A 26,397-nucleotide genomic window follows, 5' to 3' on the forward strand; every position below is an offset into this window, starting at 1 on the left:
ACCATAATTAATTATTACTATACCATAATAGTAACTCTCATTTTTATTTTTTACTTTGATTTATAACTATCTATTGTATTAACTTTTGAGTTATTGAAAATTTACTAAAAAAAAAACTTTGTTTTTGTTTGATTTAAATATCTAGATATATAATTATTATATAATTATTTAGTTTTCATATACTTAATTGTTAATTCATATTTTATCATTTTAAAAAAATTTAAAATATCAAGCATTCAAAATTTTTGTTCAAATGATTAAAATTTGTCAATAATTATAAAAACAATAATTATAAAAAATAATATATTTGTCAAAGATATTATATCTTTATAAAAGAGTAATATTATGTAGACACTACTATTTTAGCTACTATTAATATATATAATTGACCTATAAAAAAGTTGACATTATTGAGTAACTCTTCTACTCTTAATACTATTTGTAATCATTTTTAATCTTTCTCTGGATCTAATATCTCAACTTCTATTTCTCCAAATAATAAAATTTTTAAGATTTTTTTAAAATTTTGTTTAATTTAAAAATAGAATAGCGTGTTAGTTTTTTTTCTAATATGTTTAGGAAATTAATTTTTATATTTTAAATTATAAATTTGAGAAAAAAATTTAAAAAAATTATAAATAATAAATTATTGATAAATAAAAGATAAAATAAAACTTTTATAAGTTATGTTTTTTAATGTATAGAATAATTAAATTTAAATTAATTTAGGTATAATACTAAATCATTATGTTATTATTATTATTATGTGTAACAATCAAGATAAAAATTTATTTATTTATTTTATTTTATTTAATTTGAAGTAAATATAAAAATTTATATTTAAAATATTCTTTTTTCGTATAATTTTAATAGTTAAAATTTTTTTAATTTTATTTCCAAAATTATAAATTATCTTTAGTTTTATTATTTTTTATAAATTGTTAATTTTTATTTTCATTATTCATTTTTTTCTACTATTCTCTATATACATATCTATTAATGTCTCACCATTATATTATATTGGTTTTTCTCTATTTCTTCCTCTTTTTCTTATTCTTCTTCCACGTTTTTTTTATAACAATTAATTACTATTATGTATTAGCTCATAATTATTACAATAAAAAAAAACACTACTTTAAAAATAAATTAAAAATGTCTCATAACTCTTATGTTAATTATCTACACTCCTATAGATATAATGAAGAAATAAATTTAACTTATTTTATTATAAGTATTTTTTATTATCAAGTCGCGTCTTTTCATTTATGATAAAAATTAAAAATTAAAATTAAATGACATTAGTACTTTTTAGTTTAATAAAATTAAAAATTTAAAATAAAGTACAAAATAAGCATAAAAACCAATAAAAATAGAAGACCCTAGAAAATGATAATATTGAATTTTATGTCAATATGTATAAAAGTAGTATAATTTATTATATTATATCTTTTTTTTACTATATAACAAAATCGTTAAAATTTTATATCTGCTTTTTGTTACTTATTTTATTTATTTACGGTTATTTAAATTAGATTTTATAGGTATCGAGTCATGTTTTTTCCCGACAAAAAAAAGCTATCGAGTTATTTTTATTTTCTTTTATAGAAATACATCTATCGCATCATAATTTTAATAATTAACATAAAATTAAATAAATTTATATTTATTTTAGTTACATTTAAAAGTGAATCATATGTATTCCTATAGTCAAGAAGTAAATTTAACTTCTTTTATAATAAATATTTTTTAATCATCTATTTTATAAAAAATCATATCTTTTTATTTATCCTAAAAATTAAAAATTAAAACTAGTATTAGTACTTATTGATTAATAGAACTAAAATAAAATAAAAAATACATTTAGAATAAAAGATAAAAATACAAATTTTGGATCACAAATATAATACGATTGAAAACTTATATATAATATGATGGAAAAAATCATGGTCTCATTTAAAAAAAAAATTAATATTGATGGCTTAAAGTATAAATATTTCAAATATACTAACAAATTATATGTTATTATGTCAAGAAAATTACAATTGGTAAACCTCAGTATTTGAGTTATCCAAAAGTTAAAAGAAAATAACTAATTAGTTTATTGTATAAAATGTTTGACACTACTAATTTGATCTTAAAATCAAAACCTAAACTAATCCTAAAAATAATAACATTTGACATTATTGATTTACTTTTACCTCAACATAACTTGCTTAAATTAAAGAGATTTTTTTCTAAAGAATGTAAACTAAAAAAGTTACTAAATATACTCTAAGAACCAAAATTTTCTATTTCACTTTCATAATTAATTAATTAATTAATACATTAAAGATACTTCATACTAAATACTAAAATTAATTACTAAACCATCCTGAGTAAAAGCTACAACGGACTGCTATATTGTTTCATTTCAAATTACTGCACCGTTAAATCAAATAATCAAACCCATAGGGTATATAACTACAATAATTCTAAACGAAAGGTGAGGTTCACGCACACGTATAACGCGTGGGAACTCTTCTGCTAGGAGGTAGACATTTGGAATCCAACGTCTACAAATCTGAAAGATTTGTGCAACGAACACGTCATTTCATGTCCATAAGTTTCGAACCTAATTTTCTGATTAATCAATTAATCGAATATTAATTAATTTAACTAACGAATCCATTTTTTAAGGGTTTAGCCGTTGGGGCATAGGTTAAGATTATTATTATTAATGAATTTTTTAATTTTTTTTAATAAAATATTTTTTATTTATAACTTTAAGATAGTTAACTAAACCTTTTAATTAATGGCGTCTTCATTTTAATTCTTACCTTACGAAATAAATATTTTAAATTTTCTTTGGTGTCCTCAAAGTTCCACCAATCAATCATTCATTCATTCCAAGGAGGGATCTCTATTTCTTTTTTTCTCTCTTCTCTCACTCCTCTCTCTCTCTCTCTCCGTGCACCCTAAAGCCTAAAGCTTCTGCTTTGTGATTGTGAAGGTGAATTCCTCATCTGTGTCTTGCACTTCATGGTCTTGCTTTTGTGCGTTTCGCATTTTGTGTGGAACTGCTTCACCAAATTTGTTCCTTTTCGTCAAATTTTGCGTTGATGATACCCTAGATTCCAATACCGTGCACTGTGAATGATGCTTTTCCTATATCACAAGGTCTTCTATTTTTCAACAATAAAACATAAAAGTTGTGTTATTTCTTTAATGTTAGATTAGGGAAATTGAGATTCTGGGGTTTTTATTTCCCCCATTAGGGTTTTGCCCCGCTGATCGGGTCCCTTTTTGTTTCAAAACTAGTTTTTTTTGTTTTTTTTTTGTTTTTATTGTTCGGGGGAAAAGTGATTGTCTATTGTTCAGTGTATATTTAGGGTTTTTAGTTTTGGCAGATGCGATTAATTTTGGAATGATATGCTCTATCTGAGTTGCTTGCTTTCTTAGTTCTATCATTCTGTGTATATTAATAGATGAGCGTTTTTCTTTCTTGGGTTGCTTTTTATGTTTAGCTTCTAGTTCTTAATCATGTTGGGTGCTCAAATTTTATATCTTTTATGTTCTTGATGTGTGGTAGTGTCTGCAAAGGGGAACTAACAGTAAAGGGTGTGGGGGGCTTAGAGAAACGAGTCAAATAAAGTTTGGTCTTTTGTGGTGCAAAATGTGTTTGGGTGGCATATGCCATTCCAGTTTTGAGTTAAGTTGGTTTTTCTCTTAAGAAATTGGTTTTGGTTATTTATTTGAGATTGTTGGTTCACTTGAATCTTGAAGTGAGTGGTGTGTTTACATCCACAGATCTTTCTACTGCAGATTCAAGCATAGTTTCTCGATTGAGTTTGTACAATCATAAGTTGTGAAAATGATCCAAGGCTCTGTGCTTACAACTTATAGTTACAGAACTTGTCTCATTAATATATGATTCTTTGCTGTACTTTATTTGGTTCTTGCTTAATATGATGTGCCAAGACTTTGTTATCTGTCCGTTGGGAACTTAAAATTAACTCATCTCAACTATCCCATTCTTAGCTTGGAAAAAGACAACTATGTTGGAGTTGATCAAAATCTTTATACTAATGGGTTCATCCTCTATTCTATTGGACAGTTATAGAAAAGAAGACATTTATTGTTATGGCATCTTTTAGTGGTTTCTTTTATTTAAAGAATTTTGTTATCGGCTTTATGGTGGATTGGAAGTGAAAGAAAAGAAACTCTTAGGTTGGTGTAGCTAAGTAGCGCATTCAGATGTTAAATTGTTGTTTTATGCTGTATGCACAATGCAAAAAAATTGTAACTTTTACCTAACCAGAGTTTTTTTTCTCGTTTTTTTCCCTCTCATTTCCAGGAGCTTATGCTTTGTTTTGATAGCATCCTCTACTGTGTGAGCAACAAATTTGAGAATTAATTGTTTGAGAAGGGTCATTACTACTCAGTGATAATAATAAAATACAGTCAGTTGTTCTGCACTGATGGTAAGTGTTTCTTTTACTTATGTGTCTACTTCCATGTCGATATTGCAAATGTATCATTTGCCAATGTATGCGAACAGATTTAGCATTGTTGTTTAACTATTTTTTTGGTGTTTAATATTCTTACATTGTTGCATGGTACTTTTTGTTGTAGGCAACTAACGAGAATCTTCCCCCAAATGTAATAAAGCAACTTGCCAAAGAGCTCAAAAATCTTGATGAATCCCCGCCAGAAGGGATTAAGGTTGTGGTAAATGATGATGATTTTTCAATCATTTATGCCGATATTGATGGTCCAGGCAAGTAACATTATGTACCCAGTGTCTAATTTTTGGTTGATGTGCAAAGAGCTCAAGCTAAATCAGACTCTTGCATTCTTGCAGCTGGAACTCCCTATGAGAATGGAGTTTTCCGCATGAAGTTGTTACTGTCCCATGATTTTCCGCATTCTCCACCTAAAGGTGTGTTTAGACCTTCTAGTTACATTGCAATGAGACTTGTGTTCTTATAACCGAACTTTGTTTCCATTTGTTTAAGAAAAGTAATTTTTTCCTTGAACATCTTTAAGGAGTTAATTTGTGTTTAGAGTTATTATTAACAAAATATTTCACTGATTTACAAGTATGCATTAATACGTCAACAATTTTTTTTTGGTTTTAACTATCCATTATCTCAAAAGTCGTGCAACTGCAAACATTTTATTGAATGACATGTTTACATTGTAATTACTCTAGAGTCTTGCTATACTTTGTTGCTTTACTTGCCATGAAATAATCACATACACTCTGGTGTCTATTTGTGTAACTCTGTTAAACTTGACTTGAATTTGATGTAATAGGTTACTTCATGACCAAGATTTTTCACCCAAATATTGCAACCAATGGAGAGATATGTGTGAACACGCTTAAAAAAGATTGGAACCCGAGCCTTGGGTTACGCCATGTTCTTATTGTAAGTGTTAATGTGTTATGCAGATCGTGATAAAAATCCATTTAACTATTTTGACATATCTGTTTATAGGTTTTTAAATCAGGATGGCTATTAAGATATTCTTATTTGTTAATGCTGATTCCTATAATGAATGATAGGTTGTTAGATGTCTATTGATTGAACCCTTTCCAGAATCAGCTCTAAATGAGCAGGCTGGCAAGCTGCTGCTTGAAAATTATGAGGAATATGCTAGACTTGCTAGGTAAGTTAAGCCTAGCCATTTGTGCTATTTACACTGGTTTATTTTGTGTTCTGGGCCTTTCGAAATTTAATGCGAAAGGCTTTACATTCTTCTGGAATGCCAGACCCTTATCTTTTGTAATTTGAGGGTAACTCGTGTCCGCAACCCATGTGAATTTGCCTTAGCAAAGACTTGGGCTTGGCTTTAAAATTGTTTGAAAAATATCAACCTGGAAAAAAATTCAAACATTTGTGGCAAAACTTTCCCTAAAAGAAAACGGAGGTTTGGTGGCAGAAACACCAATCCAAACATTCTATGAGCTTTCATGACTTTGTTAAAGCCATGCTTATTTATGTCTATTGACTCTTTTAGTTATTTCATACAATATTTGTTTGACATAACATGTTAAAATGTCCTCTTATGCATATTCCACTTGTGGTTTTATATTTAGGCTTTACACTGGAATTCATGCAAAAGCAAAACCCAAATTTAAAAGTGGAGCTATTTCTGAATCGACAACCGCCCTAAATGTTGATCAAACAAACACCTCAGTGCCTAACGCTGAAATAAAAACTGCTCCATCAACTGCAGCCCTGCCATTGCAGTCTTTATCCTCCTCAACCACCACGACAAGAGGAAACAGTCAAGAACAGGCAGCAGTTGTGGTGACTGAGACTACTGTTAATGGTTCTGCCGCCACCGGTAAGGCAGTTTCTTCTGCTTCAGCACCACTAAAGAGGGAAGGTGGAGTCGCAAAAGCTCAGGCAGACAAGAAGAAGATAGATGCCAGAAAGAAGAGTTTGAAAAGATTGTAATGTTGTTCAATAATTGAACTTTTCTTTGTGGCTTAGTTATTCTATTTGATAGTGAAAAGAAAAGGGTATGGATTTGAGTTAATTTACATTGAAATTTTTAATGGATGGAAGTTGAACTGTTGTCTGTCTTGGATTATCCTGAACGGCACACACTTTCTCTATTTTCTTGTAGTTACGCCATTTTTTTAAATCCTCTTTTTCTTAATTCTCCACCATTTTTTCCAACTATTATGTCTATAATAAAGCCTATTGAATATGAACATATAAGCTGAATCTGAATTTTAAAATGAGTACTAGATGCATTCCTTTTAGATTTGCCCATGTAAGAGAAATTGTTGACTTGTTGGGTGTTAAGTTAATATATCAATGGACTATTTTGGTGCTTTGTGCAGAGTTTTCTTCGGTGTTTGATAGAATTTATTGTCTTGCAAGATTAGCTTGGTCTCCACGCTTGTCACCGTTTATTTAGCTCTCCAACGTGCAAATACGAGGAATGAATTTTCTCATTTTTTTAATCAAGGGTATAAAGTATAATATTTAACTATTTAATATTTTTTTCTCATTTTTTTAACTTTATTTATAAAGTGTACGGTGAAGGATCGTATTTTATCCCTTTAAATGAGAAAAAAAGATTGATAGATCCAATTCTGCAGACGGAACATGAACCAACATCAAGTTAGATGATTGAATTAAATTGATACCTTTGAAGCTTTATTAGAGTATCAGGCTATTAGCTCCCCTTTTGGGAGGATATTATTCTTAGAGTTTGTTTTTTCCTTTTGTCGGTTAGACTAAAGTTTTCATTGCACCGCCACAATAAAATGTTTTTATATAATTATTGACTCACTCGAGTAAAGCAAGCATCTATCTTCCTTAATGGTTAACATGCAGGACGACAATACAAATTCTTGCTGTTTAATAGGAACCGGCGAGATTATCAACTTTGGTCGATTATGTTTAAATGAAACATAAAACCAAAAGAAGAATTTGTAAGACCCAAATTTGGATGATCCATTCTCCATCAACTAGCCATGATTCATGCAATGCTACTGAATCATGGCTATGGGATACCTGATTTTCTGTATTTGGTGACAACAATATCCTCAATCGCAAACATAAATGGAACATATTCATAGTCATGTGAGATTTGACCTTGATCAGCATTAAAGATTGCATTCACAAAGGAGCATAGTTCCATAGAGACACCAAAACTGAGGAGTGGTCTAAAGCGACTTGAAAATAAACATTAAAACGTGGGATACAGTCACAAAACAAACTACAAATACATCAATTCCATCACAACCATTAGCAGCACATTTACCACAAAAATGTCATAAATTGCTGAACTCAGAACCAACCAAATAAAAATGAAGAAACAAGACATTGAGCTAGGAGCCTAGGATTTGGTGTACTGTTATACAAGTCAACCTTGTCCTAAATCTTTCTTTTTGCCTTTTCTTTTTTTCTTTTTAAATAACCATATTTCATTCAGTTTGTGGTGGAAGAGTTTGTGATTACTTAGCCATCATCACCTTAACAAACTCTTCATAGTTTATTTGGCCGTCACCATCAACATCAGCCTCGCGGATCATCTCATCGACTTCTTCATCAGTGAGCTTCTCACCAAGGTTGGTCATCACGTGGCGGAGCTCAGCAGCAGAAATGAACCCGTTTTGATCCTTGTCAAAGACGCGGAATGCCTCCTTCAGCTCCTCCTCAGAATCAGTGTCCTTCATCTTCCTGGCCATAAGGTTTAGAAACTCAGGGAAGTCAATGGTGCCGTTGCCATCGGCATCTACTTCATTGATCATGTCTTGGAGCTCTGCCTCGGTTGGGTTCTGTCCTAGTGACCGCATGACAGTTCCAAGCTCCTTGGTCGTGATGCAACCTGTAACACCATGTTCAAATCAAACAAGAATGTCCCAGTCATGCTAACAATCTACAGTTGAAAACACAACTTATAGCATATTTGGTTGTCTGTTTAAAATTCTAGGAACCATGATTCGAATAAAAGCATCAATTCCAGATGAAAATCCGAACATGGGCCAACTTGTCCATCCAATGAACATGCTTTGGATCAGCAATTTTTTCATTCTACATATTGCCATATTACCATATGGTTCAAGATTTCGTACACTTTCTTTCATATTGTAGCACTCCAAATCAAAATTCAGCACATGATCACTAAGTAATTCACCATTAGAGGTAGGGCTTTTACCCAATAACTTATGTTTGAGAAAGAAAGTTCATATTACTTTATAACATGATACCAGGAGCTATTATGACAAAGAGATCTTGAATTTGATCCTTGCTGCTTCCATTCTTTCAAAAAATAATTAAATCTTATCACAAGGAACAATATAAATAACCTACGTATTGTCCATGATTTCGTTCAAACTACCCGAAAAATTGCTCATCCCTAACTCGCTCACAGTGGCTTATATTATCAAATTATTTAGTTCTAAGAATAGCTTTTCATACTCGAATTTCCCAAACAGATGCCCTAGAAAGTAATTTCCAGGTGGCTTGGGCTGAGACATTAACAAATCGCATACTCCAAACATGAATCATAACTTGAAATTCTCTTTCAATTGCTATCATACTATGTTTTAATTATAAATAAATCTTTATAAATTGATCAATACACTAACAAACGTAAAATTAGGAAAGGCACATCCACAGAAAAGAAAATCAAAATTGAAGAAGAGATCTAAGGAATAAATTAACGATAGATCTAAGAATAAGAGAGAAGGGGAAGAGAGAAGGAACCATCGCCGTCCTTATCGAACAAGCTGAAGGCTTCCTTGAATTCAGAGATCTGTTCATCGGTGAGTTGATCTGCCATTGTGAGTTTCTCTCCTTTCTTTTTTCTTTCTTTTCTTTGGAGTTGATGATTTTTTTTTTCTCTGTTTGTTTTCTTTCGTTGTTGTTTGTCCGAAGAAAGAGTGTGTGGGGCGCGTGAGAAAGAAAAGCGAAGGGAAGAAAACGTACGAAGGGCTTTCAAACTGGGTCCGACAAATCCTCCCTTCTTAATATGTCGATGCCATTAATCAACACTGATTCCACTCTTAATCTTTACCATAAATAAATAAATTTGACTTGTTTGTTTATTTGACCATTCAAACGTCGTCAGGATTTCTCACAAAATAATACTTGTAATAAATCAAATCTTTAACTTATGAATTCACCATTTGTTCCCTTCTTAAGTTAAATATTTCAAACTCAAACAATTTTTAATTGTCTAGTGTAACTCTATTTACGTACACCCTTCAGAAGGAAAAAAGAAGAAGAAATAATCCTTAAAATTTGGCAAGCATTTTATCATGATTAGAAAATAAAATTTTATTATTGACAAAATATCTTTAAATTATAAAAAACATAACAAAAATACATACCGGTAAATCAAGACGTTCTACGTCTAAAAAATTATTGTGATAAACAGATTTTTTTATATGACAAGTGAGACTTTTACATTATCAAGTGAGTTATACTATACTTTTAAATTAATAGAATAGATTTTTTTTTGACAAATGAATATTTTTAATACATTCTTAAACTATTTGAATATATTTTTATCAATAAAAAAATTTTAAAACATTTTTATCCGTGCTAAAAAAATTTGAATACATTTTTGATAGTTACCCTTAAAATTATCACTGACTTTAGAACAAATTAAAGAATGTGAAATAATATATAGTTTCAAAGGAGTGCGAATTGCACCAGAAAAAAAAAATATGTAACCATTTTTCTTTTAAAAAAGGAAAAATTGAATACACCTCTAATTGTTCTTGAAGAAGTAAATTTAATCAAATATTTTTCACATAATCGTACATATTTATAAAATATATTAAAACTAAATCAATTTCCTAATAATTTATTTAGATAGATTGTAAATACTAAATAATAAAGGATATTTTGGTAAGAAGCTAGGTTACACACTAACCACCAAATTATACCATAATTAATGTAGTTAGAGAATAATTCAAGTAGTTTATTTAAAGAAAAAGCATAAGAAATCAACTTTCTAATTAGTCAAGTTGAACAACTTAATTAATTATAATAATTTTTTAATTTATTTTAACAAATTATAATTTGAATAATTGATATTAATTATAGATTTTGAAAAATTAGGATTTGTGTAATAACACCACGCATGAATAACATCTATCACGATCTTTATTACATCACCATCTTCTTCTTAGCATTGAGCACTTGTTGGCACTAATCTATGGTGCCGACGATCTCAACACCATAACTACCGCGTCGTTGCCTCCTCAGTGCTCTGTCGTTCATGCTGCCATTAACGTTGTCGTTTGTGAGTGTGGTGCGAGTGTTGTTTACTGTCCGATCACGTCGCTGTTCCGCAACAAAGACCATGATACCGAGCTGTTGTACACAAAAAAGCTGCCATCACAGTGCAAGGTTTTTGGTAGAGAGTATTGTCCATGGAACATTCAATTTTGGTAGGAGGATTGAATATCATATTGTTCGATTTGGGTGATAATAATTCAACGGAAGGTAATGAATATTTGAGCGTGAGTGATGTTGCTATTTAACAGGGGCCCAAGGTACGTTAGGGGAGAGGATGGTTGTTTCGTTTTTTTTTTTTTTTTTTTGTATTCAAGTGGATTGTATGACAATGTGTTATGTGAATGTTTCTTATGTATGCTAATTGGATTTTTTTTTTCAATTATTTGGATGTTTCTGGTACGATATTGTTGTTAATTGAGAGATTAATGAAGAGGTTTTTCTTTTCTTGAACATATTGCCTATTTTATTCATTACGCAGTTGGATTTTTTCTTTGTCCTTGTTGATTAATAATTTTTTTTCTATTAAAGTGAGTTAAACTCTTTCTAATCAATGTGTTTTTTGTTTTAATTTAGTTAACACGTGTTCATATTTTGGTATGAGTGGATATCTCTTGGTACAAATCTTTGAATAACTATTTGCTCAACTTCCATATGTGTTTGTACTGTTTTTTATTTTTTATTTTTATGAAGTAGTTCGTTATATATTAATAATCGTAAGTTTATAAAGGTTTTTTTGGGTGTGCTTCATTGAAGGTCAACAAAGTTACGGACGTGATTGTGCTGGAAAATGATAAGTTGGAATTGAGTCATTAGGCTTGAATTCTACTTTGTTGTTGTTAGTACTAGATAATGAGTGATTTTAGGTTAGTTTTAATTAGTAGTGCCATTAAATCTTTGGTTTTGTCAATTAGTTTACAGTTGCCGAATCATAGTGGGATCAGTAAAGACAAAATCCTAAGCATAGAAATGTGTTTTGATTCATTGCCTCTGACACATAAGTTTTATGCAAATTATGCAAAGAAAGTTGGGTTCGTAATTAAAGTCAGGAACACGAATTTTGAGAAGACGAGGAAGGATTTCAAGATACCCATTAATCAATCACTTCATTGCAACCGAGAAGGTTATCAGGAGTCTCGGGTGAAAGCAGCATCTTGGGCAAATAGAATAACAGCCATGAAATTTAGAGCAAGGATATATCTCATGGTGGATAGGGAGAAGGAAAGTTGGATGGCATCGAGATTAGAATTGAGGCATTCCCACCCCTGTTCTGCTTAGAAATTGGTCCACTATTATTAGTACAGGGAGTTGACCATGTATGCTAAGTGTGTGATTTCAGATAACGACGTGACTGACATAAGACCCAAAAAGACATACCTTGCACTGGCTAATGAGGCTGGTGGGTTTTCGAACTTGAGTATTTTAGAAAAGGATGCCAAGAATTACATCACAAGCAAACTGCGCTGTGCTAACGAGAATGAAGATTTTAGGAGATGCTGAATTATTTCGTGGGAATAAAAGTGATCAACCTGAACTTCTTTTATGCGATAGATGTTGATGATGCTATAACAAGTTCAAGAGTGCACTCTGAGTAGATCCAAGGTGTAGAGCTTCATATGAATATTATGGAGATGTGGTGTCATTTAGAAGGTATGTGTACTTATGGGTCAATTGTGAAAGATATTATGTTTTGAATTTGTTTTGCATTCGTAATTGTGGCTGGTGTTTTTGCAGGCATGAACTACCGTTTGCATCCTTTGTTGGTGTCAACCACCCTAGAAAGTCTACTCTTTTTGGTTGTGCTTTACTGGGGAATGAGGAGATCCCTAATTTTGAGTCGGTGTTAACACAATGCGTGAAATGCATGGAAACTGTACCATGGGAGATCATCACGGACCAGTGCAAGGTCATATCTGGTGCTATTAGGAAGGTCCTACCAAATACTCGCTATTGATGGTACATCAGGCACATCCTGAAGAAGACACCTGTAGAGCTTGGTGGTTACGCTTGATACAAAGAATTGAATTCTAAGATGAGCGACATTATGTGGAATTCTCCTTCTGTGGACTCATTTGATGTTGATCAGGATGAATTCATAAAAAATTTTGACCTAAGTCACAACAGATGGTTATCAGGTTCGTCATCGTTAACTTACTTCATGTTTATTTGTTGCTTGTAGTTTATTAATTTCTTGCATGTTTCTTTATTTAGTTATGGGATATTTTCTGTCATATCTTGGTTGTTGTTTTATGTTAGAAGTGTAGTTGATGCTTTCTTTTTATCTTATTAATAAATGTTTCTTTTTAGAAGAAATGACTATTTTTCTCATTCGTAAACTGGATATTTTTTCTATTTTTGTTTCTCGTATCTTTTTTTATTCTAGAATATACGAATGTGGTTATCCGATTGTGTCTAAGTATAACTCTTTGCTGGGTTATTTTAGTGTAGACCTTTATGACAATTGATGAATGTGGGTTCTAATATTTTTTCAAGGGTGAATTTTAGGCTGGTATGAAGAGTATGCAAAGGATTAAAAATATGCACACATTGGGGGGTTTACATTGCAAGAGTGGTTTGGTTCATTTCGTCTATGAATACGACAATGTGCTTGGGAACAAGGAGCGAAAGAAGTTGGAAGATGATGATGCGGATTCGAAAGAAGTCATCACATATGTATCGAACACTTCCATCGAGAGAAAATTTCAGCAGAAATACACTAGTAAGATGTTCAAGGATATTCAACTGGAGTTAAAGAAAAAATCTAATTGCGTTATTCAGTCAAATGAACACCAAGGTGATTCTATTTCTGTGAAAATGGATGAGTAGAAAATAGTTTAGGAGAAGACCATGTACGTACATACAGAGTTGATTGTGACCCTTTAACTCACGAGGTTCGGGGTGAGTGCAACATGTTTAAATCCACTGGTATATTGTGTTGCCACACCCTTGCTATGTTGTCATACTACATAGTTGATAGAGTACCAAGCTGATATGTTATTTCTCGATGGAGTAATAACATACTATACAAGCACACCTACATTAAGAATAGTCATGATGTGGATCGTTCCGATGAAAGCCACAACTTGTTTAGGGGTCTGAGTTCAGAGTTCTATAATGTTGCTCAAGAATTCGTTACTTGTGATGAGAAAGCAACCATATTCTGATCGGCTCTTCGAGATACAAAGTCCAAGATCGCGCTATCATGCATTCTAAAACTATTGCTACGACTCAGAATGGCATGCCTACACAGAGCACAGGAGGTGTTGGTGTACATGACATGTAGGGCCCTTCAAGAGTTGCAACTAAAGGTCGGCTGAAGAATAAGAGGCTTGGAGCAGAGTTGGACAAGTCAATTAAGAAATTTATGAGAAAGAAAGAGAAATTCATATCCAGTATGTTCTAGACCGAGGTATATTTGATCATTTATGGAGATAGTGTTGTTGATTTCATATGTATTGTTTTTTGTTTTTGTGCATTTTTTCTAGGATGTTGTTAACCTTCGGAGAGATAATGATTACGATACATCTAGAAAGAAAGGATTCGATGATGCTACTAGTTAGAATGTATCGAATAGTGGCAGATTCATGTCCCTATTAAACCCTTTTGGGCATAGCTAGTGTTTCTATGGTTGGGTTGTACATATTTTTTGTGTGGGTGATTTCCCTTCTTTAGTTGGATAACATGGTTTTTTGACTAACACGCGTGCAATGTTACTTGTGTTGTTGGTTTTGTTGTCACTTATATGGGATAGTTAATTGCTTTGTCACTTACATGAGTTTTTGTTAATAAAACATCCATTTAGTAAGATACATAAAGAACCTTTCATTTAGTAAGAAAACGAAACATGCTGCTGCTTAACAGAACGTAAATTCACTTATATTTTGGCAAAAATAATATGGTACATACACTAAGAAACCTGCTAAGGAATATGTAAGAAAATAAAAACCATTCACTTCTTAAATAAATAAAGACATCTGCAATTGCTTAACACAAAAAAACTCAAATATAAAGAAACATCCATTCAGTATACAAAAGAAACATGTTGATGCCTAATAGAAGCAACATTCAGCAGATATTTACAAAAATAATCAGCTACCTTTACAAAAACATGTTGTGTATGACTTAAAAAAGAAAAGACATTAAAGCCTTAAAGAATTATGAACGTCCACAACTCTAACACAAGAAAACTCTCGAAATAGTATCAAAAGTGTCTCAAACGGTGATAGCATCACATGTATACATTATCATAAATTTTCTAGGCATCTTTCTTCTTCTGTTGTCTTTTCCCTTACTTGGATTTTTTGTAGGTAACTCCGCCCAATACAGTATGGTCTTCATGCTCGACGCTGCGAAGGGGGTTGTCATCTCTTTACATTTGTTTCTCGGTTGGTTGCGACATACAGGATGATCGTCCACCGCCTTCAGAGCTTGCTCAATGAGTGAAATCTTAGGATCCATAACTATTTCAAACATTATTTTTTTTGGAATTCCTTCAGGATGTCTTGAATGGCAGAATCGGTTATTAGCGAGAGTTTTAGAAGCAAAAAAGTGATTAGTTTGAAAGACGTGAGCATTAATTATAATAGGATTTTTAAATTGACTTGGTCCCAATATAATAGATCTTTGGCTTTACTCCAGCACTCCATCAATTTTATGATGTAGACCTTACAATCACAACTACATGTATGGAAAGATTAGGTTTTATCACTAGACTAAGTAGGGATATCAAGTGAATTACAAATAATTTTATTGATAAGTTTTGATGCAACTCACCGGTTTGGTTATTTGGGGATGCTGGCAAACGCATAAGGCAGGCCATTCTCCGTCGACTTGTACAAATAAATTTATTAACAAATAAGTTTATTGACACTTTACTGACATCTTCAATAAGTTTCGCCTAAAAAGCAGGTATAGTTGGATCGCTATTGTATGTTACAAGTTTAATGATTGATGATGTCTTCATGGTATGTGGGTCATATATTCTTACCGCATATGCATCTATTTTCAACCGTTTAGCTTCATGCGCTTCATAATATAGACTATCTAGTACCAATAACCTCTTTCGTGCGACCTTAAAGGCATACAACCACCAATGACCATAACGATAGACGTGGAAAAACAACTGTGATGAAAAACACACGTATCAAAATATACAAAATATGATAGCTCGCACAACAAAATAAAGACATCACCTCACATGATCGCGAGAAATTGAACAGATCAGATAGAACTAGTAACTTGCAAAGGTAAGTTGAACTCATGTAATCAAACATCTAAAATAAGAGAAAAGAAACATATAGTTTTTAGTCAACTAGCAGATTGACTTACCCATTGTCTCTTCGAAGTCTCTACCTAGTCAAAATATCTGGTATCGGCATTGAAATGAGGATCCAAATCCACGTAACTAAGAGTTGGTTCCTCCCAAAATGAATCTAAATTCCTCTTGTGTATAACTATTTCCTATTAAAACAACACTGTTGAGTATGCTCGCACAAATTTTAAACACTAAAAGTCCACTATAATATGCATACCAAAATCCCTGAAGAAACACAGTAGAAGTCACACTTGAATCGTGCTGATGCCGAGTCGTTAAATGTGTAACACATCCATTGAATGATCAGCATGGTCAATGTTCATTTTATCATTATGCCACCTTTTTAAGAAAAAAAATATATATATTAAAATGCACATATTCTGGATCATTAGTAGTGTGTTTTACTTACTTTGTTATTCACCCAACAACGGGCTTGTAGCATGCATAAGTCCTCCCTGAGCAGTACTAGATGTGGCCTACCTTCATATAATACCATGATCTGCTTTTTTGCCCAATGATGCATTGACAGCCCATTGTTGAATTCGTTGCTCATCGTCCTCGTCGAGCTTTTGACCCTTTAGCAACGGATGCACCGATATAAGAGTGTACTGAGTAGGAATTGTTACCATCTGAGTCATTCCGGAGAAGATGCGGGGGCTCAGTGGACTAGGTGTATGGCAAGACAGACTCCTCAGTATCATGGTCTGTAGGGGCTTTGTGTACTAAAGTTGTTTAAGATATGCCTATATTTTTTTGCTCTCCGGGTTTCACATCGACAAGAAATCAGGGTTACTGCATCGAAATCAACCGATGCTAGACCAAGGAACAATTTGTATTTTTAAGTTAAATAATTTCTTATTATGGGAAAAACAGCCACAGAAAAGTTTTATGTCAAGAACTTGCCTGTCAAATTCTCATTCTGGTTGTTGTACTAGTGCTTTTGACGGTGTGCTTAGATTGGGAACTTTGGAGTCAGTTATTTTCTGAGGTGTTTTTTCTTGATTGAAATTCCCATCGGCGGTCTCCATTCTTGTATGTTCTGGGTCCGTTACGTGTTGAGCCTTTTGTCCTTGTCAACCTTTGGGCTCAGTGAGGCATCTTTCTCTATAGATGGTAATGTAACTGTTTTACGTGCTAGATCTCTATTAACTCTCCTTTTCTCTTGGTAGCGAACAGGCTTTCCTGTTTTGGAAACATTGAAAGTGTCATTTAAAGAAAATCCAATTGCTTTGAAAAAGAACATCCAAAAAGGACTTAACTTTAAAGAATTGAATCTATATGCAATCAGAAACATATACTCACTTCTGGGGACATTTTCAATCACTTTGCATGCAGGGACCATTCTTTTATTAGAGGTGGTTTTGCTGTAGATTTACGGAATTGGATTTTCATTGATTCCTGCTTGCTCTCTCCCTAGTGGTGGAGATTTTCTGTTTGTAAACATCATATAAATCAAAAAAATAATAATGCAATTAGTTACAGAGGAGGACCAACATTGTAACCAAACGAAACACCCATTTCGTACTATGAATAAAGAAATATTGGTACAATTAGACAACCACGGGCCATGTACCGAATAAATCACCCATAGCAACATGGCATCATACTCTTAACACATTTAGACATAAATATGTGCGTACCCTTGGAGCGACTAAAGCTTTCACTCTGCGCTTCGGCGGTGTTTTTTTGGAAGTTATTTTTCTTGCAGCTTGACGTGATCAGCCTTTAAGGTCTTCACTTTTTTCCTCTTTCACTATGAGACATCCCTGATTTAAGACATCCAATGAATTAGGTAACTAAAATTTAACTTATAAGTAAGAAATAACATCCATTTTGTTGCTAAAAGAAACAACCAGTACCAATCATGCATAAAAATAAATTATTCGCAACAAACTTTCTTGAATGTCAGTTATATTAACATCCATGCATAAGATACATATGGAAAAATATGTTAAATACCAGTATTATGTTATTGATGTCGGTGGAGAGTTTCACAGTTCAACATAAAGAAACACTCGCATAAGTGAGTATCTTGGAAAGGATATATATATCACCTTTTCTAGTTTTTCGGTAGTCTATGCAGCGATCAATGGTCTGCCTCATGATAGTTATCCAGTGGACCGGGCTCAAGTCATTGAAAGTATAGTACCTGGACAGAAGATTGATACAAATTATGCTCTACAACGTAAATGATATGCTCAATTTACTAATACTAATTCAATGCATCCTACCAGCATGACGAACATGTAGCGTTTACAGGTTTTGTTTCTTTTAAGCTTATATTTCTCAACTGCCATGTCCAATCACTTTAGAGTATGCAACAGCCAATTGAATGTCCTTGGATCAGAAATATCCAGGATAGGATAAATGTGCCATGGCGAAATTACCTATTGTATTGTTGGGCACAAGAACATTTTTAGAACCACTAGTATGAAATGTCTTCTAAACTCTATCCTATGTGATTCCATTTTCATAGCGTTGCTGTATACAAAATTACGGAGTTTAGTGCTTGTTCGACTATGGTCCTGTGTGTTGATGGCCACGTGTGCCAGATTTTTTTCATACAGGGATGGGAATTCATTGCCTACAACATATCCGTGTGACATACACTTTTTGAATGCAATAGACTTTATTTTTTTCAGAAAAAATCCGTTATCTAATGATAGCAACATCCAATCGCTAGTTACATGCAATCTCTGTTGATGCTACAATTTTAAATGAACATATTCAGCACAGACACTTAAACCTATACATTTAATTTAGACAACAACATTCAACAATTCAACAAAATTAAATCACCTATAGAACACACCCTACAAGAACTTGTACAAAAATAATCAAATAAATTTTAACTATGTTGCCATAAAATGCAACATACACAAAATCAGATAAAGAATTATTTGCATACATATTAAAAGGAACTTCCTTTTGATGTGATTAGAAACATCTTAAAATCAGAGAGAAAAAACGAGTCCCGATTTACCATGTTTAGATAATTGAATCAATTGTAATTGTGTAGTTAGATTTCAAACTATAATAAACAACATACAACCCAGTTAATCATGTACCGGTAGAGTCAACTAAATTACAACTATTCGCAATAAATTTGAAAATCATCTACATACATGTTAAAGTTGACATCCATGTTTTGAAAATTAAAGTTACAAAATAGTCGCTAATTTGGTAGGAAATAATATGTAGTCAATTAGTTGCAATACTATCACAAATATCATGCAAATTCCTTTTAAACTAGTAATAAATCGATAGGTATCTCACAAATATTTCAGTCACAATGAAGTCTTTAATTTTTCACCATCATCAATAGCAAATATGTCGTTAATGTTTCCCAAAATATTAGTTAGAATACCAATTTTGTCGCTATTCGAAAATAAACCTCATTATTTTTTTATTTTTTTAACTAAAAAATTATAACGCATATAAATAAAATCAATTCATCAAAATTATACATATTTAAAAAAAATTCAAATCATGTTTAAAAAAATTAGGTATTAAAGCTTAACCCAGTAATAACCAAGCCTTTGGGTTTGATCAAATGCTATTTTATCTATTCAATAGCTTTAGAAAATATGACTTAATTAGTAAACTAACAAAGAAAAATGCTCAGTTACAATATCATGTAAAAATAAGTACTCACTCAATTCTTTAGAGATGTTTCAATCTGGCTGCACAAATGTGATCATACTTCTATAAAATTCATTATACATTTCACATCTCAGTTTCTTATTGCACATTGAAAATAGAAAAATAAAAAATACAAACAACACCTTAGATTTGACATATCAATTGCATAAAGAACATGTCACTAGTTTCACCAATATTGTCACTTATACTGTGATCAAACTGCAAAAATATCAAAGAAAAATAACATCTTAGAGAAAGGCTAATTAAAGAAAAGTTCCAAATGCATCTTAGAGCAATTACCTAACACCAACAATATCACGAAATTCATCATCCATGCTCCGAAGCATATAGTTGAGGAAATCATATGTCAGGGGAAGCTCATGATTCTAAAGAACAACAGAAGAAAAGTATATACATATAACAATAAGAAAATGTAGAAATATTAGCTTTTTCATATGTTTTCAAGAACAAAAGAATAAATAACTAAATACAAAATAATCAAACAATGATATGATGGAAACTAGATGCCACGTCAACTCATTCCACTTACAATGTAACATATACAAATGGACAAGTTCAAACTCATTAAATTGTTATTTGTTATTAGCACATGGGATACTAGGAGTAGATTTGCATGCTTACCGCACCATCTATGGACTCAATAGCACTGTTGACTTCTTCAGAGCTGTTGTAGGTCACAAATTCAAAGCCTATTGATATTCCACTTTTCCTGTCAGAGATTACCTTGGCGTCCAAAATTTTCCTTGTTTACGAAACAAGTCCTCAAATGCTAAGTGGTCAACACTCCATGCAAGATTACCAACATGAACACGATTTTTGTTATCCGAAGAAAAATCAACCCTAGAAGGAAATCTGAAATGGGAACCCTGATTCTTAGCACTGTCAAATTTTAACATAGATAATTTCACAAAAAAAAGATGTAATAATCAGAAAGAAATATAAATAGTAAGATGTGCTATCATCAAACAGAACACGACCAACTTACATAGCCATCAAATTGTTGTTTAGTAGCTTCAACTTCCTCAATTGAAGATATGGTCACGAAACCAACACCCCTGCTTCTTCTACTCATCATATCATAAATCACCTATCAAAAGCAAACAACTTCATCTCGTGCACCCAACCCAAGAAAAAAACTTTCTTTGCAATTCAATTCGTTAACCCTAGAATGACTAAATTGAAAATGGGGGCATATAAGCTAAATTAAAATGCAAGTCTTGTGTCTTGTAAGAAATTATCTTCTGGTTTTCAAAAATGGTTATTAGGACAAAGCACAAGATAAATGATTCCACATGCATTTTATCATTCAAAGACACCAAATTTATATTTATTGAAGAAGTTTATCTATTCAAAATACATAGGAATTCTTGACAACCAAAAAGATTGATGGATGAAACAGATGAAGTGTATAGTGTATAACAATACATCTACACAAGTGTAGCATGCAATCACTAACTTTTTGTTAACTAATTTAAAGGGATATTAAGCATAACAAATGGGAATAGAAGGCTACAAAGATGGGAAATAACAGGAAGGCAATAGGCCAATTGGAGTTAGTTCACCTTACTTATCAATTTTTAGTATGAATAACTATAATACCTAAAGAAGATGACACAACAAATAGTGCAATATTGTTTGTGCTTGAGGATTGAACTCAAAACATGGAAATTCTGAACCAGGTGGAAATGACATTCTCTGAGAAATACCAACTACTAATCCAACATTTGGAAGAAGTCCTAGAGGGTATACTTTACGATCAAACTCCATCTCCGAAAACAACTAAAATATTGAGTCCCAAATCAGCAAATTTAACCGATTCTAGAATAAAGGAATGGTTGAATTTTTTTCAATGGCTAGAAGTATTGTTTATCTTGATAGTAAATATATCTAAAAAATATACTTAAGTTGATGAGAGTGTCTTTCAATAAATATAAGTAGAAAGAAACAAAATAGAACAACACAACTTTCTAACCAAGTGAATAGCAGCCATCAAAATAGTAGTGAAGATAAACAAAAATTAAAATTAAGAACAAAAATAATAGAACAAATAAATTAAAATCAATAATAATTAACAAATTCAAAATAAAAATAACAGTAGCAGCAGCCAAAAGTAGTGTTGAATAATAAATTAAAAATCAACAACAAAATTCTGATTATAACAATAAACACCTACTGAGAACAATAATCAAATACTGAAACAAAAAGAACAATAAACACCTAATAAAAAATTCCAATAATCAAAAGTCAGAAAAATAATCAAAATTCTGATTAGAACAATAAATACCTAATCAGAACAAAATCAGAACAAAACATTAAAACTAGAAGAATAATAAACACCTAATCAAAAGTTCGAATAATGAAGAGTTAGAATAATAATAAAAATTCTGATTAGAACAATAAATACCTAATCAGAACAATAATCAAATACTAAACAGGAAGAATAATAAACACCTAATCAAAACAATAATTAAAATTCCTAATCAGAAGTTCCAATAATCAAATTCCCTAATCAAATGTTCCAATAATTATTTGTCAGAGCTCGAGCAGAGGTCAAAGAAGAGAAGAAAAAGAAGACTAGCAGCAGAGAAGAAGAGGACGACCGAGGGTAGCACCATTGTGACCGCGATGGGAGAAGCAATTGTTGTCGTTGAGGGTCGTCGTCACTGAGAGGCGAGAAGCAGTGCAGCACTGTCGTGACTTTGAGGCTGATGAGTGGTGACGGGAGGGAGCTATTACGGTGGCTAGTGAGAGACAGAGAGAGTGCTGAGAGGGAAAAGGTGACATCGGTTGGTGAGAGAAAAAGAGATGGATGAGAAAGGAAGGGTGGCGGCGCCGTTCATGAGGGGAAGGGTGCGTGGCTGCATCCCCGTTGAGTGCGTGCTGAGAGAAGAGGGTTGTGTGGTCACTGTGGTTGCCTTCACTGTCTTGTGCGCTAGGGGTGTGCGTGGCTGCGTGCCCTAGAGGAGTTTTTATAATGGAATTACTATAGAGATAATGAAATTTTCAATTTTTGATTTAAAGTACTGGAAATGGCGCTTATACACAAATTTTGATTTGAAATAATAGAAAGGGCGCTTATATGTGCGTTTTCAATTTTTGAAATTAAACGCTTTTTAAAATTAATATAAGCATATAAGCATATGTTTTTGTATGTTTTAGATTGAATTGGTTTAAAAATTATCTAATTTAAAACATTTAAATTATTAGTTTTAATTTTAGTTTCTAATTTTAATATATTTTTTACCATTTACATGTGTGTGTAAATATATATTTTCCATAAAAAAATAAAATGTGCTAGTGATATATATTATTTTGACGTGTATGTGGCTGCACCTTAGCTATGATATCTAAAAGGCAAATGCTTAAATTTTGTTCATGCATTTTTGGTCTGTTCCATTACATGCAATGGGTATTGTGTGCAACGATTTACTATAATGCCTTACAATTTATAATGTAAAATAAAAGATAACTAATACATGTTATTTGAATTTGAATATTACAAAGTAAGTATTTACCTTTTTTGAAATCAATATATTTTCTCTACATGCTGCACGCTGAGGAATTGAATTCATGAAAAGAAAAGAAAAAATAAAAGATATTTGCTGAGGGTTTTTGTTGTTGTTAAGAATTAATTACAAAAACTAAATACATATCTCTATAACTCAGTTCACAATAACCAAATTTTAAATGTTTTTTTTATATTTTTTTAAGAGAATAATTAGAATCAATTTAGATAAATTAGTATTATTTATATTTAAGGGAGTTCTTTGGTGGCCAAAAAATTAAGGTGGCTAAGGTAACCGTGTGATGTGTGCTGTGTTTTTTGTACACACGTGTAGTGAAAACATGGGGTTGACCAACATTATGACCAAGTGAATTTACTAACTATAGTAAAAATAATAATAGTTGGTAACATGAATGGAGGGCAAAATCAGAAAATTGAAATTTTTGTTTGGAGAAAAATTTATTGGGAAAAAATAAAAAAATTGAAAGATACAATTAGGGTTCCAACTTCAAACAGGGGACTTAGTCTAAGGGTGATGCAGTGAGTCAGATGAAGTGGTTGCTGTTGAAGGCTCTTGACCTCATTGTGTGGCCGGCGGTCGTTTGTTGAAATCCGGGACAATTATTTTGGGTCGTTGGCGTGACACATGTTAGGCATTGATCAGAGAAGGTGATTAGCATGAATTCTTCGATCAAGGTGTCGGAAGCGGGGGCTATATCATGGGTGGCGTTGAATGGAGCTTTTCGGCAGTGAAATCGGAAAACAAGCATTGTGGGTCATTGGCGTCCCACCTGTTAGGCACGGATTGGAAAAGGTTGTGCGCGTGGATTTGAACATCAAGGTGTCGGGAGCAGGTTGGTGCAACGGGTATATCGTGGCATTGGCAGTCGCTACATTCATAAGTATGTTATCATCCTTTTTCCATTTTTCCCTGCCATTCTTGTTGAGCCCTCTATTTTTGTTGTTAGTATGTTGAATAAGTATGGATCCTAGAAGCGTGTTGCTTGGCTATTTTTGGATTATTATTGAAACTTCAATGAAAATGCCCCATTTCTTTTAGTTTCCAACATGGATAAATTCAATAGAGTACCAAGATATGTCATGTGATTGTAGGAAAAGTTTAACAATAATGTGTGTATATTTTTCAGCTTTCATAAATCGAATTTTTCCCTCACTTTGTTCCTATATTTTGAAAGTATTATTGGTTAAGTTGGTTAGCTTGTTGCTGTTGGGAAGATGTATGTATCACACCATCTCCTTATATGGCTCATGCCTTTACATTGGTTGTTTAGAGAGAGTCGTTAGCCATAAAAAGTTTTCGTTAGAAACTTTTGTTGGAAGGGTCGAAAGAGATTTGGGTACTTCTCCACAAATGCCACTGCAAGCTATGATCTTACGTATCTATTTGAGTTTTTCTTATTTTATTTTATTTCGATTTCAAATTGTTTTCGCACAAAATAAACCTTTTACTTTTTATGATTTTTCTCTTTTTTTGTTGGAAGTGTTGAAGGAGATTTGAGTACTTTTTCACAAATGCCAATGCAAGCTATGATCTAATGTATTTATCTGAATTTTTTTATTTTATTTTATTTTGAATTCCAATTTTTTTGCACAACTCAAACCTTACTTATTTTTGAGTTATGCTTTAGTTTTAATAGTACTCTTTCTTTTTCGATATCCTGGGTTCTAATAAATCCCATGTTTATCTTCTTTCTCTCGTTCTTTTGTTGAAAGAATTGAAGAAGATTTGAGTATTTCTCCACAATATGAATATTAATTTTTTTAATTTCAGAATAAGAAATTAAAGATAATAATAATATAAAGTCTTTGTTAGCCTCCAAAAGAAAAGTGTAAAACATGATATAGCACAGAAGATAGATGTACAAGCAGAAGTAGAGTTCCCATAATTTATAAAGCAAGGAAAACAATGTTATACATCATACCCAAAATTGTAGAGTACGAGCTAAAAACAATAACTAGAGACCGCATAACAGTATTAAGGATATATGTATTCTTTATGTGAGGAAAGCTATAATTGAAACCTCATCATAAGTTAGAAGAACATCAATCATTTTGAGAAACTGGTCAAGAACTCTTTGTTGTTTTGCAGTTCCAGTGGTTCAGGATCAAAGAATATCGATGTGCCGACATCAACAGCATAGTCCAGTGCTGAGATCACTATACTAGGAGAGAGCTCATCAAAGGCATATCCAGAATAAAACCATTGAATTACTGATAGCTAGTTTTACTTCTCTACTCAGTGTGCTCATCCAATGAAATGCAGGTTCCTTGCTAAAATATGCTCAACTAATAGATAAAAGATGTTGACTTAGGCCCTTTGAAAACGAATGTTTAAGAATAAATAAAATCATTAGAAGTAATTAAAGTTTACCTGCAAAAATGTAACGTATCAACAAGAACCCAGCATAGTACTCAAATACACACTCCTGTTTATCTTGTTTTTCTCGTTTTGTTGGAAGAGTTGAAGGAGAGTTGAGTACTTTTTCACAAATGCCATAGCAAGCTATGTCTAATGTATATATTTTAATTTTTCTTATTTTAGTTTATTTTTATTTTCAATTTTTTCGCAAAGAATAAATCTTTTACTTTCGAGTTATGCTTTAGTTCTACTATTAATCTTTCTTGTCCGATATCCTGGGTTCAAATTAACTCCCTGTTTATCTTTTTTTGTTGGAAGGGTTGAAGGAGATCTGAAGACTTCTCCACAAATGCCACAACAAGCTATGATCTAATGTATCTATTTGAGTTTTCTTTATTTATTTTATTTTATTTTATTTTGATTTCCAATTTTTTTTTTTGCACAAAATTAACCTTTTACTTTTGAATTATGCTTTAGTTCTACTAGTACTCTTTCTTCTGCAATATCTGAGTTCAAATAAATCTTCCTATTTATCTTCTTTCTCTCCTTCTTGTGGAAGGGTTGGGGTACCAGACCCATCATAAGAATTGATGAGGCAAATAAAAGACATGTACCTTTCTTTGTTGAATTTATTCCCTTATGTATAAAGTTGTTGATTTTTGTATAATTAGCCCTGCAGGTATTAAAGGCTTTAAATTATCTTCAAAGCATTAGAAAAGCCAATTAGTACTCTGTTGTTCGTCTGATTTAGTTTGAAGATAATTGAAATTCTCATGAGAATTGG

At 32.1% G+C, this 26,397-nt stretch overlaps 2 protein-coding genes and 1 long non-coding RNA gene across 4 annotated transcripts; 1 reads left to right on the forward strand and 2 right to left on the reverse strand.

Annotated features, from left to right (window-relative positions):
* Positions 1 to 2,629: 2,629 nt before the first annotated feature.
* LOC112696810 (ubiquitin-conjugating enzyme E2 22) lies at positions 2,630 to 6,648 on the forward strand. Of its 2 annotated transcripts, none has more exons than XM_025749688.3 (7): positions 2,630 to 2,989; positions 4,334 to 4,460; positions 4,612 to 4,756; positions 4,841 to 4,918; positions 5,296 to 5,408; positions 5,546 to 5,649; positions 6,080 to 6,648. In XM_025749688.3, exons 2-7 carry the CDS (start codon positions 4,458 to 4,460, stop codon positions 6,441 to 6,443), a joined length of 807 nt encoding a protein of 268 aa, XP_025605473.1. In that variant the 5' UTR covers positions 2,630 to 2,989; positions 4,334 to 4,457; the 3' UTR covers positions 6,444 to 6,648. The 2 variants fall into 2 exon arrangements, with proteins under 2 accessions (XP_025605473.1, XP_025605474.1); XM_025749689.3 differs by having other exon boundaries at positions 2,631 to 3,156.
* Positions 6,649 to 7,662: 1,014 nt separating this feature from the next.
* Positions 7,663 to 9,655, reverse strand: LOC112696811 (calmodulin). Its single transcript, XM_025749691.2, has 2 exons — positions 9,213 to 9,655; positions 7,663 to 8,331 (listed from the first exon to the last, which is right to left on the reverse strand). Exons 1-2 carry the CDS (start codon positions 9,286 to 9,288, stop codon positions 7,958 to 7,960), a joined length of 450 nt encoding a protein of 149 aa, XP_025605476.1. The 5' UTR covers positions 9,289 to 9,655; the 3' UTR covers positions 7,663 to 7,957.
* Positions 9,656 to 17,366: 7,711 nt separating this feature from the next.
* Positions 17,367 to 18,216, reverse strand: LOC114924185 (uncharacterized). The gene is made up of 3 exons (XR_003810984.2): positions 18,120 to 18,216; positions 17,706 to 17,831; positions 17,367 to 17,495 (listed from the first exon to the last, which is right to left on the reverse strand). It is a non-coding gene; the product is annotated as an uncharacterized lncRNA (long non-coding RNA).
* Between the last annotated feature and the right edge of the window lie 8,181 nt (positions 18,217 to 26,397).

This window comes from Arachis hypogaea, chromosome 6 (assembly GCF_003086295.3).
Source record: "Arachis hypogaea cultivar Tifrunner chromosome 6, arahy.Tifrunner.gnm2.J5K5, whole genome shotgun sequence".
In the NCBI taxonomy this organism is placed as follows: Eukaryota; Viridiplantae; Streptophyta; class Magnoliopsida; order Fabales; family Fabaceae; genus Arachis; species Arachis hypogaea.

What these genes read in the sequence shown, in the direction of transcription:
- LOC112696810 (XM_025749688.3), top strand. An exon ending in TGCCGATATTGATGGTCCAG is followed by an intron (nt 4,757 to 4,840) that starts GCAAGTAACATT and finishes GCATTCTTGCAG; the next exon opens with CTGGAACTCCCTATGAGAAT. An exon ending in GGTTACGCCATGTTCTTATT is followed by an intron (nt 5,409 to 5,545) that starts GTAAGTGTTAAT and finishes AATGAATGATAG; the next exon opens with GTTGTTAGATGTCTATTGAT.
- LOC112696811 (XM_025749691.2), bottom strand. Translation starts at nt 9,288, where the DNA reads ATGGCAGATCAACTCACCGATGAACAGATCTCTGAATTCAAGGAAGCC. An exon ending in GTTCGATAAGGACGGCGATG is followed by an intron (nt 8,332 to 9,212) that starts GTTCCTTCTCTC and finishes ATGGTGTTACAG; the next exon opens with GTTGCATCACGACCAAGGAG.